This window comes from Megalobrama amblycephala, linkage group LG17, assembly GCF_018812025.1.
Source record: "Megalobrama amblycephala isolate DHTTF-2021 linkage group LG17, ASM1881202v1, whole genome shotgun sequence".
NCBI classification, from domain to species: domain Eukaryota; kingdom Metazoa; phylum Chordata; class Actinopteri; order Cypriniformes; family Xenocyprididae; genus Megalobrama; species Megalobrama amblycephala.
In genome coordinates, this window is record NC_063060.1 from 29,012,103 (window position 1) to 29,029,085 (window position 16,983).

The 16,983-nt window shown below is 37.2% G+C and overlaps 1 protein-coding gene across 5 annotated transcripts in view; it reads left to right on the plus strand.

Annotated features, from left to right (window-relative positions):
* Positions 1–13: 13 nt before the first annotated feature.
* Positions 14–16,983, plus strand: part of agla (amylo-alpha-1, 6-glucosidase, 4-alpha-glucanotransferase a) — a 30,618-nt gene continuing 13,648 nt past the window's right edge. The window contains exons 1-16 of one of the 5 annotated variants that reach the window (XM_048164621.1): positions 14–143; positions 1,250–1,396; positions 2,080–2,290; positions 2,397–2,566; positions 4,202–4,405; positions 6,097–6,278; positions 6,357–6,468; positions 7,771–7,897; positions 8,165–8,267; positions 8,346–8,443; positions 8,709–8,848; positions 10,041–10,228; positions 12,118–12,241; positions 14,324–14,487; positions 14,578–14,679; positions 14,780–14,935. In XM_048164621.1, coding sequence (XP_048020578.1) covers positions 1,318–1,396; positions 2,080–2,290; positions 2,397–2,566; positions 4,202–4,405; positions 6,097–6,278; positions 6,357–6,468; positions 7,771–7,897; positions 8,165–8,267; positions 8,346–8,443; positions 8,709–8,848; positions 10,041–10,228; positions 12,118–12,241; positions 14,324–14,487; positions 14,578–14,679; positions 14,780–14,935 — 2,160 coding nt within the window. In that variant the 5' untranslated portion in view covers positions 14–143; positions 1,250–1,317. Of the gene's footprint in view, positions 144–857; positions 1,097–1,249; positions 1,397–2,079; positions 2,291–2,396; positions 2,567–4,201; positions 4,406–6,096; positions 6,279–6,356; positions 6,469–7,770; positions 7,898–8,164; positions 8,268–8,345; positions 8,444–8,708; positions 8,849–10,040; positions 10,229–12,117; positions 12,242–12,526; positions 12,651–14,323; positions 14,488–14,577; positions 14,680–14,779; positions 14,936–16,983 lie in introns of those variants that run through there. The other 4 variants (XM_048164619.1, XM_048164620.1, XM_048164622.1 and 1 more) reach the window with 4 other exon arrangements.

The window sequence follows — 16,983 nt, forward strand, 5'->3', positions numbered from 1 at the left end:
AAAACATTTCACTTAAATGGCAGTGTGTCTTATATTAGTGTATTTACGGTAGAAGGAAGCGGAGAATTACAGCCGTGCACGCGCCTCCTTCACCAGCGAATGGAACGTCCTTAAGCCGAAAACAGGAAAATAGAAAATAACTGGTGTGTCTTTTAAACCTACTGCTTTTTAACATTGTATTGTCGTGCGAAACTGCTCTAAATGTTTATATCAGTTTAGATTTTAGACTGTCGTGCATCAGAAGAGGACAGTATGTATGTTGTAATGTATAGCCTACTGGCTTTGCTTGGCAAATGTTACTGTTGTCCCGATTACTCATTTAAAATAGACTTGCTTGGCCTTTATCTGCTAGATTCTTAACCTCGACCACTCTGAGATAGAGGATACTTTTTGGCCGTGCCTTCTAAATACCAGTCATGTTTACTGTAGTGATGGGAAGTACGATCCATTTCTGCCAGTCGGTTCTTTCGAAGAACCGTTTCAAAAACGATTCAGTGATTCTTTTTACATTTTGGAGTTGCATACTGCTTTAGACGAAAATATTCTAGTAATTCGTACACATATTGGTGGTTATTATAGATGATTAGTATAATTTGAACAATATTTATTGTAATTTCATGTGTTATTAAATTTCAGTTTCAGTCAGCTCATAAACCAAGTATTTTACGAGCTATATCTAGTTTGCATTTACATTAAACAAAACTAAAATTCATTTCTTGGGTGTAGTAATTTCTGCAATTCGGCTCTGCACATGTACTTTTCGCCCCATTATTAATTATATTCTCTGGTCACTTCAAGTGTACTAAATGCGCATTACGAATCGGACAGGTTCTAAATAGCCAGTGAACCGGTTCAACCTATTGAAAAGTTCCGACTCATATGAACGATTCGTTCACGAAACAGACAGCGCTAATGTTAAACTATCAGAGGTGTGATGGTGCATAGAGCGTAGATACTAACGTACGGACACATATCTTGCAATATTGAGGTATATTACATATGTATTTATTCCGGCAGAGCTCTCTGGCAGTTTGAGTTGTTGTAGTGCTCACTCGTTATCATGTTATCTGGCTCTTACGTTCAGTCATGGTAAATGGTAATGTTGCAATAATTTGTATTATAAAGGAAACTGTTGCAATTCTGTGGTTATTCAGAAGCTACACTACGTGCTTCATTTTAATTCATTTTAATTAAATGTAATATATTGTAATACAGTGATGTTTCGCATATCTTTTGGTTCACTTTTCAGTGAATGGGGTCCTGCTGAATTCCTGGTCATCATTGTATTAAGGACGTTCTAAAATAAGGAGGGCAATCATGACACCAAAACAAATACGAGTGATGGTCCTCAATGACATGGAGAAACTAGACAGGACCCTCTTTCGTCTGGACCAAGGCAAGTTTCAGCTCACGTTTAACGCATTGCATCGTCCTGAGGCATCTTTTTACAGTCTATGGGCATGACAGTACTAGTGTATTGTAGTGTGATAAGTAGTCTGTGTTACGTGCGGAACGTTTGTGGTTATTTATAGACGCCGTGGAGTTCTTTACTTTATGGCTGAGTAGCCTACCTATTAATTCATGCACCAATAAACAGTAAATATAACAGGAATTTGGCACTATGACAATGTAATAAATTTGAGAAATGTAATCCAATCATTATACGAAGAATCCAGTAAACAAATCTTGTTCAGAACTTTTCTCTTTTAATCCTATGGATACTCTTTTGAAGAGGTTGTAGTTTGACTCAGTGTATATGGTCAAATTCATATTCATGATCATCCTCAGGTAGCCTACTGTTAATAACAAAATTGTAAACATTTGAATGCAGTTTGTGTAGTTTTATCTAGATAGATAGATCATCATATTGCCATCTGATACTGTTAATATGTTATCACAAGACATTGAAATATATAATAGTTTTTAAAAATATTTGTAAAACAAAAGAAGAAAATTTGTTTAATAAATACATATGTCATGAACTGTTTTGGACCAAGTTCCACCTGTATTTTTATCCATTCATTATTTATTTATTGTAGGTCAAAAATGTCATGAAGCTTATGTTGTGTTTCTGCTCAGGGTTTGAGCTCCAGTTTCGCCTGGGTCCCACTCTTCAGGGGAAACACGTGCACGTTTACACCAACTACCCTGCGGAAGGGGAGCTCTTTGAGCGCCACAAGTTCCATGCCTTAGACTGGATTAACCCTACTGGAAGACAGGATGATTCGGACAAGTTCTGCACCCTTGACCTCAAGATTTCAGGCTCATACCAGTATTATTTTGGCCATGGGTGAGTTAGTTGCATAAAAAAATTTAGAGTATACTGTCAGTTCTATATTTACATATTATTAAAAATTGCACAACACGTCCTTGTTTATATATTTTTTACTCTTCAGAGATAAGGAGAAGTCAGGTGGTGGATATATCGTGGTGGACCCAGTGCTCCGGGTAGGGGCGGACAACCACATCTTGCCCCTAGACTGCATCAGTATCCAGACATATCTGTCCAAATGCCTCGGGCCGCTGGATGAGTGGCTGGACAGGCTAAGAGTCGCCAAAGAGACAGGTAAGAAGACAGCTGGTGCTATTATATTAGTTACACTTACACTTTTACCCAATTGTTTACCAAACATTCAACTTTAATTGCATTTGAACTTCTCTTGTCTCCTTCTTTGCAGTCTATTTAATTACATGAACAAACCTATAACCAAATAATACGTATGTAGACACTGAACAAAGATATTTAAAGAGGTGAAGTCAGTCAAAGTTAATTAGGCCAAGTTAATTTTTATTGAGTATGTTATTTCCGAATAATGACCAAATGTAATCATATGCAGTAAGGCCTATCATTGAAATGCATGTAGATCATACTTCTTTAAACTACTATATATATATATATATATATATATATATATATATATATATATATATATATATATATATATACAGTACAGTCCAAAAGTTCGGAACCACTAAGATTTTTAATGTTTTTAAAAGAAGTTTCGTCTGCTCACCAAGGCTACATTTATTTAATTAAAAATACAGTAAAAAACAGTAATATTGTGAAATATTATTACAATTTAAAATAACTGTTTTCTATTTGAATATATTTCACAAAGTAATTTATTCCTGTGATGCAAAGCTGAATTTTCAGCATCATTACTCCAGTCTTCAGTGTCACATGATCCTTCAGAAATCATTCTAATATGCTGATCTGCTGCTCAAGAAACATTTAATGTGTACAATTGTACAAAATATTTGTGTACAATATTTTTTTTCAGGATTATTTGATGAATAGAAAGTTCAAAAGAACAGTGTTTATCTGAAATCTTATCTTTTGTAACATTATAAATGTCTTTACTGCCACTTTTGATTGATTTAATGCATCCTTGCTGAATAAAAGTATTCATTTCTTTCATTTCTTTTCAGAAAAATAAAAATAAAAATTCTTACTGACCCCAAACTTTTGAACGGTAGTGTATAATGCTACAGAAGCTTTGTATTTCAGATAAATGCTGTTCTTTTGAACTTTCTATTCATCAAGGAATCCTGAAAAAAAAAGTACACAACTGTTTTCAACAGTGAAAATAATCATAAATGTTTATTGAGCAGCAAATCAGCATATTAGAATGATTTCTGAAGGATCATGTGACACTGAAGACTGGAGTAACGATGCTGAAAATTCAGCTTTGCATCACAGGAATAAATTACTTTGTCAAATATATTTAAATAGTACACAGTTATTTTAAATTGTAATAATATTTCACAATATTACTGTTTTTTACTGTATTTTTAATTAAATAAATGTAGCGTTGGTGAGCAGACGAAACTTCTTTTAAAAACATTAAAAATCTTAGTGGTTCCAAACTTTTGGACTGTACTATATATATATATATATATATATATATATATATATATATATATATATATATATATATATATATATTGTAATGTTTCCCATGAGTATTATGCTTTCAAGATTAATTTATGAAGGTATATGGCTACTTTGTTATGTCATAGTTTGCTATATATATATATATATATATATATATATATATATATATATATATATATATATATTTTTTTTTTTTTTTTTTTTTATTTTTTTTTTTATTACATTGGTACATTAACTGAAATATCTAATAATAATTTAGTTAGGATTCTGTTTCAAAGTAACTGATTTCATGTGCATCTTTTTTAGGGTATAATATGATTCACTTCACACCGCTGCAGATGCTGGGTGAGTCTCGCTCCTGTTACTCTCTGGCCGATCAGCTGGAGCTTAACCCAGACTTCTCCCCTGCTGGACAAGCCTACAACTGGACAGATGTCGGCAACCTGGTGGAGAAAATGAAAAATGAGTGGAATATGCTTTGCATCACGGATGTGGTTTACAATCATACAGGTGTACATTTTTCCTTTTTTTTATTATCTAGTTTCTAGACATGTTTCATGCATTTTTTGTAGTTTGAGCACAACTTTTTCACTTTTTAATTATCCCAATAATAACTCATAAAAGCTACATGCATAACCGTTATAAAAGAACTGGCAAAATGCTGTTAGATAATTTTATATTAAGTATAACATGTCACACCCACAGGACACCCAAAAGTATTGCATGTCAGTTATCCATTTGCAGGGTCCAGCTTTAGTTCTCTTATTCCAATGGAAAAGGCCAGAGTTCCAAAGTGATTGACTGTAATCTTCTGTAAGCCCCCACTAAAAGCCTTTGCATTGACTTCAATTCTAAAAATAGTTTATTTACAGAGGAAAGGAGCTATTGGTGCAACATTTGGCCTGTCTGATATAGTACTGTGCTGAGGTTCAGCTGTTGTATGGTGCTGCTAGCATGGCCCAATATGTGAACCGAATACTAAAGAGAAACACTTTAAAACTTTCTTTCAGACAAGCTGACTGACTGTGGAGGTTTAGAGAAGGCTGTCTGTATTGTGTTTACAGATTTGAACTGTAAACTTGCTTTGCGTAGTCTTGTTACAGTCTCTGTTTGACATCTCTAAGCATGTCACTAGGACAGTTTTTTCTTGCTGTGCATGGATATGTTAGAGTAGTCAGGCTTCATAGAAAGCAAAGTTCATAGTTCATAGTGTCATACCAGAACTCAGCACAGCTAAAGGTCAGGGGGTGTGTGATACCTTATCTAGAGCTGTGTACAAATGCCACAAATTTAAACAAGGGGAAGTCCAGTGCGGCATGGTGCATGTATATTTGTGCAGGTTACATATATACAGTGGGGTTCAAAAGTCTGAGGCCACATTATGAATCCGGGAATCAAAGTCAAATTTAAAACTCTCTTAATAAAAAATGCTACAAAGAAATAAATATAAACTGTAGTTCAAACGTTGGTTGGAAAGATTTTTATTTATTTATTTAATTTTTAAATAAGTCTCTTATGCTCACCAAGGCTGCATTTATTTGATAAAAATATGGTAAAAACTAATATTGTGAAATATTATTACAATTTAAAATAGTTCTAATTTCGAATTTTCAGCATCGTTACTCCAGTCTTCAGTGTCACATGATCCTTCAGAAATCAAAAATTAAAGAAAAAAAATAGAAAACTTAAAAAAAAAATTATATCATGTTTTTTTAATTATTAGAACATTCAAAAGAACAGCATTTATTTGAAATAGATAGGTTTTGTAACATTATAAATGTCTTACTGACCTCAACCCTTGAACAGTATTGTAAATAATAAATAAATAAAATAATTAATGTTTAAGGTTCTGCATTATTTTGAGGTCACTATTTGTATTATTATTATTATTATGCATTAAATTAGGAAAATGCAAAATAGGCACATTTTCATTAGACGTCTCAGACTTTTGGATCTTATTGTATATTGCTTGTATTCTATACATTCTTACACTAACAACTTATTTTTAAAATACATCAGTTGTTTAATTTAAATCCAAAAAAGTCTATATCTTTTTTCTTTTTTTTTTTGGTTTGTTTCAGCAAAAGTAGAATCTCCAATTCATTGACTTTTATGTGATGCCTGTTTCATCTTCTATGTCCTTTTTTATTTATTTGTATTACAATGTCATGATAACTGCTGTGTTTTCCCGCCTTTCTCAGCTGCTAACAGCAAATGGATTGAGAAACATCCTGAATGTGGTTATAACCTGGTGAACTCTCCTCATCTGAAGCCAGCCTGGGTGCTGGACAGGGCCCTGTGGCACGTCACCTGTGCTATAGCTGATGGCAAATACAAAGACAGGGGTCTCCCTGCCCTAATCCAGGATCACCAGCACCTCCATGTGAGCGAATCGCTGTCTGTGGAAGCCATAGAATGGAATTCAATTCCTTCAATACTAACTGTAATGTGTTTTCACTAGGCCATTCGTGGAGTTCTCTGGCAGGACGTGTTTCCCAGAATTAAACTGTGGGAGTTCTTCCAAGTCAAAGTGGAACCGGCGGTGGAGCAGTTCAGAGCTTTACTGCAAAGCGGTGAGTTACTGGATAGTTCTTAGACACTTACGTTAAGAGAAATGAAAATGTTAAAGTCGGTATAAAACGGAAGTTGCAATAGTCTTTTCTTCTGTATTGTGACGTATAGCTGAGCGATACGGCTTCTTGAACGAGGAAAAACGTAGGGCGGGACTTTATTTTGTCCATTGGGGAATTCATTGGATTGCTGGATGGTTGTGATTTGCTATTGGTCGATCTCATGTGAGTGACAGTTTGTCTTGCCTTTGCGCCAGCAAACACGTCAATTAAAGGTGCTACAGAGGATGTTTTGTTTTATACATTTTTGCAATATTACTTGAAACTGTCTTTACTAACTGATAAAAGACTATTTATTAGGTGCACTGAAAGGAATAATATTAATATACATCATCTGTGCACGAGGTAGGGCCTTAAAAACATCAGCCAATCGTTTACGTGATCATCGCGTAAACGATTGGCCCTCTGGCTTGTGAATCACTGCCATGACGTTCCTTGTGAGAGATGTGCGTGGCATGGCTGCGCGCTCCAGTAACTTTTCCATACTCCACAGGCGCCGCATGCAATGTTTTTGTCAGGAGACAGGAGTAACAACTGCAGATTATGAGTTATCTGCGGTGAGTCCGACATAATGAATCCACTAACACGACACAGCGAATGCCGGTGGTAAACACTCGTGTTCCAATACTCGTGCACGAGTTTTGGGAGGCGTTCCCTCGAAATACGCATGCGCTCATTTGAAAAACTCACTAACAGTCTTTGGTTTCTCAGTCGACGAAAAGATCCTCTGTAGCACCTTTAAATAAAACAATGTGAATTTAAGTGATCAAACACAACTGTAACAAAGTTCAAGTTCAGGGAAGAAGGAGACAAACGTTAATTGTAACTTTAATCGTACAATATGCATAAATAAACTACAAAACAAAAGGAACGTCAGCGGCCGACTGCAGCATATAAGCATAATAAAAACAGCATCTTAAAATGTCTCAGGCTCTCGGACCCGCCCTGCTCCACACCACAGTAACGTTAATAAACTTTAATACATTAGCTCACCCATGAACGTGATTTCTGCCTGAGTCCCGTCGGAGTGCTTTACATTGGCTGTGGACGTAAAGACAACAACTCCCATGATTCCACGCTCATTCACAGCGTCATCAAGCTACGCCTGTTATTGTTTTGAATAAGCGACCTCTAGTGGCGAAACTTACATATTGTGCTTTTAATTTAGGCTCATATAAACATTGACCAGTCTTGTGAACTAACCCTTTAATGTGTTTAATGGTTTGTTCTAAATTGTCTGTACAGGAGCCAAACCTGGTAGGAGCAATACTGATGGTAAACAACAACTGAAGATCATTCAGGACCCTCAGTACAGGCGCTTTGGTAACACAGTGGACATGGACTCCGCTTTAGAAACCTTTGTGCCCCATGGGTCAGTATGCTGCTGCATGTTTGAGCCTTTGTTCAGTGTAGACCAGGGGTGCAAAACTCAGTTCATGGAGGGCCGCAGACCTGCACAGTTTAGTTCCAACCATGCACTAACACACATGCTTGTAGTTTTCAAATAACCCTGAAGGACTTGAAGAGCTGGATTAGGTGTGTTTAATTCGGGTTGAAGCTAAACTCTGCTGGGCTGTAGACTGTTTATTATGCTTTATATGATATTTTACAGATGAATTATACATTCATGTTGTTGCAGGAGCAGTCCTGGTGCCATTGAAGATTGCTGTAACTGGCTGAGGAGGAGATTAGATGAACTCAATAATGAACAGTTTCATGAAATTAAGCACCATCAGGAGCAGGTGAGTCTCTCTCTCTCTGTACCTTCACCACTAATTTCAATGTAGTCCAGTGCAGTAATGTCATTTCTTTACTTTCAGGCTACTAACTGCATTGATGGAACTGTAAGCTATGAAAGACTGGCTGACCATGGACCCAAGCTGGGCCCTGTCACCAGGAAGCATCCTCTGGTTACCAGGTAGCACAGTTTATTCACTCATCAGCCTCTGCTTTAACAGAGTCTTAAGTTTTAACAGTTTTAACATCATATTTATATAATAAAATTAATGTATACAATCAGGGCCATAGCTATGGTTTCCAGTGCCCCAGTGCAGGTTGTTGCTGTGGGTCCCCCTCGGTTAAAATCTAGAATCATCACCAACTTTCACCCCTCTAGCAACAGCCCTGTATACAATGCAATATATGTAATTATGGCGCTTCTGAAAACTTTTGTCTGTATACAGATATTTTACTTTCCCATTCGAGGAGGCAACTTTGGAGCAAGATCTGGAACTAATGAATCAACCAGAAAAGTCATGTCACTTCCTGGCCCACAATGGCTGGGTCATGGCGGACGATCCCCTGAGGAATTTTGCAGAACCAGGTTTAGCAGTCTACCTTGACTAACAGAATTTTGTAACATTTTTTGTTTAATTATGTGAATTAAAATTTACAAAAGTTTTCTTCTACCATTAAAGGATTAGTCCACTTTTAAATACACTTTTCCTGATAAATTTACTCACCCCCATGTCATCCAAGATGTTCATGTCTTTCTTTCGTCAGGCGAAAAGAAATGAAGGTTTTTGAGGAAAACATTCCAGGATTTTTCTCCTTACAGTGGATTTCAATGCCTACCAACAGATTGAAGGTCAAAATTACAGTTTCAGTGCAGCTTCAAGGGCTTTAAACGATACCAGATGAGTAATAAGGGTCTTATCTAGCGAATCGATCGGTCATTTTCGAAAAAAATACAACCGTTTATGCTTTATAAACAAAATATCGCCTTGAACGTACTTTCCGCTTCCGCATTCTTCATAACGCTTACGCTGAATGTTCTACGCCTTCCCTATTCTACTTACGGAAAGAACGCGGCGCCAGTTTCGTTTTTTTCCGTAACTTGAATAGGGAAGGCGTAGAACATTCAGCGTAAGCGTTATGAAGAATGCGGAAGCGGAAAGTACGTTCAAGGCGATATTTTGTTTATAAAGCATAAACGGTTGTATTTTTTTCGAAAATGACCGATCGATTCGCTAGATAAGACCCTTATTACTCATCTGGTATCGTTTAAAGCCCTTGAAGCTGCACTGAAACTGTAATTTTGACCTTCAATCTGTTGGTAGCCATTGAAATCCACTGTAAGGAGAAAAATCCTGGAATGTTTTCCTCAAAAACCTTCATTTCTTTTCGACTGACGAAAGAAAGACATGAACATCTTGGATGACACGGGGGTGAGTAAATTTATCAGGAAAAGTGTATTTAAAAGTGGACTAATCCTTTAATATTGTAATATTCTCAATTCTGAAGTTTTAACTCCTTTAACCATAGTTAAATCCACTCCTCAGAAATCCCCCCTCCCCCCACAATTACTAAAAAAAAAAAAAAGTAGATTTAAAGTGTACTTGTAAAAATTCTGCCATAGTGTATTTGTAAGAGGGCAGTGGTGTAATTCTGACTTTGAACACAAGGTGGCAATATCAACACATTCTTAAATCCTAATCATTGACAACACTTTCCAAGCCTTTTTGGCAGTAAGGTCCATCAAAGTTGCTTTTTCTTCTTCTCCTCATTCTGGTCAGGGTCCAATGTCTACATCAGGAGGGAGCTGATCTGCTGGGGAGACAGTGTTAAACTGCGGTATGGAAACGGGCCCGAGGATTGCCCCTACCTGTGGGCCCACATGCAGAAATACACCGAGATCACGGCCAAGCACTTTGTGGGAGTGCGTCTGGACAACTGCCATTCAACTCCACTGCATGTGGCTGAGGTACCGCGGCAGTGTCAAAATATAGATTATTACTTTTGGCTAGATCGCAGATAAATAACCTGTTTGAGATTAACTATGTGTAAAGATGAATATTAGACATGGGGGGCGGAATGGTTTTTTCCCCTACACATTTGTATATGGCGAGCTCGTTAGTTACTGTCTTGGTTAGTACGTTTTGGCTGCTGATTGTTCCCCATCCACCGATAGCTCCGTCATTTGCTGTACTTCACGCTAAGAAATATTAAGTGTGGCTTATTCTCCATCCTATGCTTATTGATAAATCATTGATGGATAAGAGTTATGCTATGCAACTGACGCCTTTTCCAGTTTAACATGGTGATTTTTAAATTACAAAACAATAAGTGCATTGTAACAAATCATTAATTTAAATGTTAGTACATGGTAGTTAAAGAAACTTAACATAAGTGGGTCCCAAAAGGTTTCATAAGATTTTAAATCTTTTATTAGACAAATTAATATGTTTGAATCTTAATAAATTGCATTGTACCATCTTAAGTCTTGGTGGGATGTAGTAATGCCCTTAGAAGCATAAGATGGTTTTAACATTACAAGCCTTGTGTGCAGGAAACTACAGGTTAAAAGATGTGATGCTGATGTTTTCAGTTTACTACACAAAATCATAGTAACAGATTGTCACTTAAACAATGTTAAAAAAAAAAAGACTGACTTTTCCTTGAAGAGTTCACTTTCGATTCTGTCATTAAAACAACTTTTAGTCTACTTTTCCTAAGACAACTGAAGACAACTTTATGATTTTACAAAAATGTAAAAATATAGAAGGAATAAAGACAAACTGATAGCTTTCAAAATGTGTATTAACGTATTTGCTAATATAGCAAGGAGAAGCCGAAAACACAGGGCAAAAAAGGAAACCTTATGAAAAAAAATAAAAAGCGTAAAACATGAAATAAAGTAGTTGCTGGTACATTTCTAAAAATATCTATAATAACACATACAAATTTGGAAACAGCTGTTCATTGTTAACCCTGGAATGCATAAAGCGGGTTAAATTGACCCAGCATGTTGTGATTTTTGAAATATTTTATCAGTGAAAACAATTATTTATTTGATATTCCATGACTCTCATCAATTACATTTTCATATGTCTTGGTCATAAGATGGGAAAAAAATAATTTTTGTATTACTACCCCAAGAATGCATAAAGGGGGTCAAATTGGCCTGTATTCATTTCCTGTGGAATTTTGACTCAACACAGTATTTTTGTATAGATTTTTTGTCAATAATATTTATTTTCTTAAAAATTTATGGATTACTTTTTTGCTCTGAACCAAGAATTGTCTCAATACGCATATTTCCCTACTTTATAATAGGTGAAAACCAGTGAAAGGAGTAGTATGTCTGAATTCACGGTATTCAGAAAACAGTAGGCAAAAAAAGCATCCAGGTGGCCTACTACTTCTGCCATGATTCTGTCTCTGTCTGAAAAGATCATTTTTACAAGGTCTGTGAGAAATGTGGGGAGTGAAGGTTCAGACGTGAATATAGTATACAGTAGATCTATATTAGTTTAGAGTTTAAGAAAAAGTACAACTGCATTTAAAAAAAAAAATAATAAAATTTTGTAATGAAAAAATTGGACAAAAAAACATCTTTGATATATTAAAAAAATATTTTAATATCTTTGAAATATTAAAAAATTGAAGAAAACCATTAATTCCAATACGGGTCATTTTGACCCCCTTTTTGTATTAGTGTAGGTTTTTTGGTTCATGCTTTCTAGGGTTAAAGTTATTTTAACAAATATGTATATAAAGGACATGAATGAAAAACCCAACAAAATTTAGCATCAGTTGACAGTTTTTTAGCCTGCAACACTTCTCACTTTTAACACATGTTGTGTCCTGCAGACCATGTTGGCGGCAGCCAGAGCAGTCAGACCCAACCTCTATGTGATAGCCGAGCTCTTTACAGGCAGCGAGCTGATTGACAATGTGTTTGTAAACCGGCTCGGAATAACCAGTCTCATCAGAGGTACTGGAGAGTCTCTAAGCATGACACTAACAATGTCTTATCTGTTTTCTCCCTCTTTTTGCACTGCATCACCTGTCATTTCCTTATCTGAACTATCTTTCCTGGATATTTACATCCCAAAACTCTCTCCTGGATTTTGTTTTCTGTTTTCACTCATTTTGGTTTCATTTGAGGCATGACTTTCCCCCTTTCTGAACCCATTTTTTGCACCTCACCTGACACACTAACACCCGTGGTTTGGTTTCCTCTTGGCTGTACATCTTGCACTAACCCTGCTTGCTGCAGTTCATGCTGGATGCTGCCCGCAAACTGAGGCCTGACCTGTACGTGGTAGCCGAGCTCTTCACAGGCAGCGAGGAGCTGGATAATGTCTTTGTGACTAGATTAGGAATCTCGTCACTCATCAGAGGTATGGCCTTCTAATAACTAAGGTCTTTGACAAAATTCAATTGTAGCTGTTTTGTTATATTTTTCTTAAATTAGTATATAATGTGTAATCTAACTCCATTATCAAACATCCTGTATTGTTACACTACTATTCAATTTAGAGTCAGTAAGGATTTTATTGTTTTTGAAAGAAGTTTCTTATGCTCAATATGGCTGCATTTATTTGATCAGACCACACCTCCAGTAAAAACAGCAATATTGTAATAATATTACAGTATTTTGTAACATTATTAATGTCTTTACTGTCACTTTTGATCAGTTTAATGCACCCTTACTGAATAAAAGTCTTAATGACCCCAAACCTTTTGAATAGTAGTGTAAGTGGACAGAAAATATCATATTGATTCTACATAGCTTGACAGTTTAACCACAAAATGATTGACATCACTGTTCTTTAACTCTTCATTATTTACATGCCTCATGTTGTGCCAAACCTGTATGACTTTACTTCTTCTGCACTAGAGCTTTCAAACTTTAAAAAAGACACAAAGCACCATAAAACTAACAAAAACTACCCTAAAAGTTGACCACATGACACTACATTCCAAGTTTTCCCATGTCATACAATATTGCCTTATTGTTGGTTTGATTGCTTCTATTGCTCTCCTCATTTGTAAGTTGCTTTAAATAAAAGCGTCTGCTAAATGATTAAATTACTGAATACTGAAAATCTTGACCTCTAGCTCCCTTTGGCACATTCATGAGAGGTAGCAATGTCCGATTCATTTTTCAGTTGAATCTTTTCAATGAATCATTTGATCTGGTTAGGAAAACTGATTTGTTTGTGTACAGTTTTGAAAACGAAAGTACAGATTTGCAACTAAAAAAATGTGAGTGAATGATGATAATGAAGTTTCTATTTTTAAGTGAAGCAAGTAGCACATATTAAAGTGCCCCTATTATGCTTTTCAGATATTGCCTTTAATGTAGTATGTAATATAGCTGTTTGTGAATGTAAAAGTTCTGCAAAGTTTCAAAGATCAAATTGCACGATAAACAGAGTTATTTTCTCCCAAAAGAAAGAAGCAATTCTGAATTGCCTGAAATGAGTCGTCAGTGATTCCATTCTCACTTCCTGCACAAACCTATGTAGGTTTGTAACAAATTTGCATAGTACCAGCCTATGGTCTTCATTGGTTGCCTGCAAACAACGTCTACTTTGACCCGCCCTCAAACAGTAGTTGTAGCTGAGGCTTGAAAGAGTTTGGTTAGTGTTGTTGACATATCGAGATAAGAAGGCACTGTTTTCTGCACTGCGAAAGCGAAGACACTTTGCTTACACTTTCCAAAGGAAGTCTTTGCAGCTGAACTTCAGATATGTTAATTGGGGCTTTGTTTGTGATTCAACCAATCACCCCAGACTGGGCCATCTGACCAATCAGAGGAAAGTAGGCTCTCAGAAAGGAGGGGTTTAGAGAGACAGAATCTCCAAAGAACTGTTTTCAAACTCTTTGAGAACTAAGGTGATGTGCCATATATATTATGAGAAAATGGATGTTTTTTGACCTTGGATGAATGTAAACCTGCTGTAGGAAACCTGTAGGAGCCTTCTAAATAGCATAATCGGGGCACTTTAAATGGATGGAGTATTGATACTTTGCTTTGCGTTACTTGTCATTTTTTGTGCTGTTGTAGAGGCGATGAGCGCAGGAGACAGTCACGAGGAGGGCAGGCTGGTGTACCGGTATGGAGGGGAACCGGTGGGGGCTTTTCTTCAGCCCAGTCTCAGGCCTCTGGTGCCTAGCATCGCCCACGCCATGTTCCTGGATATCACACATGATAATGAGTGCCCTATTCAGGTATAGCATTTCAAAACATTGAATTACATTATACATTAATGTTGATGGAGCTTCTTGAATGAGTTCTTATATTGATGTTCTTTGTTGTAGATCCGCTCTGTATATGATTCACTGCCCAGCTCTGCTATTGTTTCTATGGCCTGCTGTGCCACTGGTAGCACCAGAGGCTACGATGAGTTGGTACCCCACCAGGCAAGATATTAACTTCATACAGCCTCACAAAACATGGATTGAGTTCCTTTTTTTTTTTTAGTACATATTGAAAGTCCTTCTTTTTTGTCTCTACCATCAGATCTCAGTGGTATCAGAGGAGCGCTTTTATAGCAAATGGAATCCTCAGGCTAAGCCGTCATCCCCTGATGAGGTCAACCTGCAGTCAGGAATCATCGGCGGAAAGCTGGCTCTGAATCGGCTACACCAGGAACTGGCTGCAAAAGGCTTTAACCAGGTAAATGCAGCCTTTGGAATTTAAGCCCCATCCCAAAGGAGGCCTTCAACCCTGGGGGTCCACAGTGATGGTTATACCACATAAGGAATGTTTTCATTATTCTTATAACTTTTTGGCTTGTTTGCACCGCAGGAAATGGGAATGATTTTAGTTATACGAATGCCTTTTGGGGGGAATAAATTAGCTTCTACTTCAGAGTAGGGTCTAACCCAACACAATAGGAACTACCAGTGACATAAGTGTACGTTGATTGTCTGAACGCATGCCATACAAACACAGGCACGAGTCGTTTTTAAAAAGCAGTGTAAACACACAGTTTACATATACTTACTGCATTTACCTGTCGTCTTTGTCTGCGGCGATGTGTTCTTTTCTCAGCCTCAATGATATGTAGCACTGCAAGTTGTTGTAGGGGATTTTGTCTCTTAGCCCTCCTTTTTGCTCTTTCAGTTGCTTAACTTATACATCTACATTCCATCTACATTATCACGAAGATCCAGCGTTAGCGTCAGTTCTGGCAGGTCACGTCAGTCAAGCTTGCATCAGCTGACTCCCAGGTGACTTGTGTCAACCTATAGGAATACGATGCCTATCACAGCATTCATAAATAAGCTCCTCAGTATTATAAGAAGCTATCGCATTTCTCAGGAGCAAATTACCCTCCTCCATCCCCAGCTCCTCCTCTCGTCAGTCAGGATTTGGCTTATGATTCCCTTGAATCAGACTAATTCTAGGGCTGGGCGATATATCGCATGCGATTGTCACGCGCATTTCGTCAGTAAAGCCGGTTCCCTGATTACCGCTAAATCGGCATCACCTGCTTTCAAATGGAGCGCCATTTAATAGACAGAACCGTAGATCACTGACAAGCTACGCAATATCGCGTTCATTATCGCAGATGAATCGCCTTCGATAATGAACGCGATATTGCGTAGCTTGTCAGTGAACTACGGCTCTGTCTATTAAATGCCGCTCCATTTGAAAGCAGGTGATGGCGATTTAGCGTTAATCAGGGAACCGGCTTTACTGACGAAATGCGCGTGACAATCGCATGCGATATATCGCCCAGCCCTAACTAGGGGGGGTTAATGCTGCTCTCCCTGCTGTTATCCATGCTAGGCTGCATGGATGTGCAGGGAGTTCTTGCCCAGAACAGAACCATGCCGCCAATACAAACTCTATGCTATTATCAATCATATTTGAAGATAGTGGTCCTGACAGAACCCAAGACTCACAACAAAAACATAGCTCTGATCATGGCGTCCAGTATCCTCCAGTTGTTGGCGTTGTTGAATGCCATGCTTAAATTAAGTCACTGTCAGCCAGCTTACGACACATCAAAGTTCCTACTGGAAAATGGCTCTAGGGGAAAATTTAGTGCATTTCCCAAAAGCATCGTTAGCCAACTAACATCGCAAATTCCATCGTTACTAACATAGTTCAACGATTTGGTGTTTCCCGAAACCATAGTTCAAACAAACATTCGCAAAATGCACCGCAAACTTATGTGGTTGGAACGACAGCTCTGCAGCTGTGGTTAGAAGCATAGTTTCTTGTTTTTATGACATGTTGACTTAATAAATCATTATCTTGAGCAAAATAAGCAAGCTGACATTAAGTACAAAGTATATCTTTTATTTCAAATATATACAAATGTTATTTACATATTTTAGTTTGTCAAGAGATTTTAAGCACTGTTTTTGAAGAGTGTGCATGTGCGTACGTGCTCTGGTACGTAAGAACGAGCCTATGATTGAATCTGGAAATAAAGCAAAATAACTGAGAAAAATGAGAATTAGTACTGGGATGCCATGTTTGTAATTTATAGCAAAAAATCTAGCATTAATTTGATCTCAAACGGATTCATTTAAAGAAGTTATTACTCCACCACCTGCGTGACGTCATTCACCAACATGGCTGAAGGACAGGTTTGTGACAATACGGTTTCAGGAAACTGGCTGGCTAGTTGGTTTGTTCAACAATGCATTGTACTATGGTAGTGAAGCAGCGAGTTAAGTCATTGTACGGGAAACGCACACCTGGTGGCT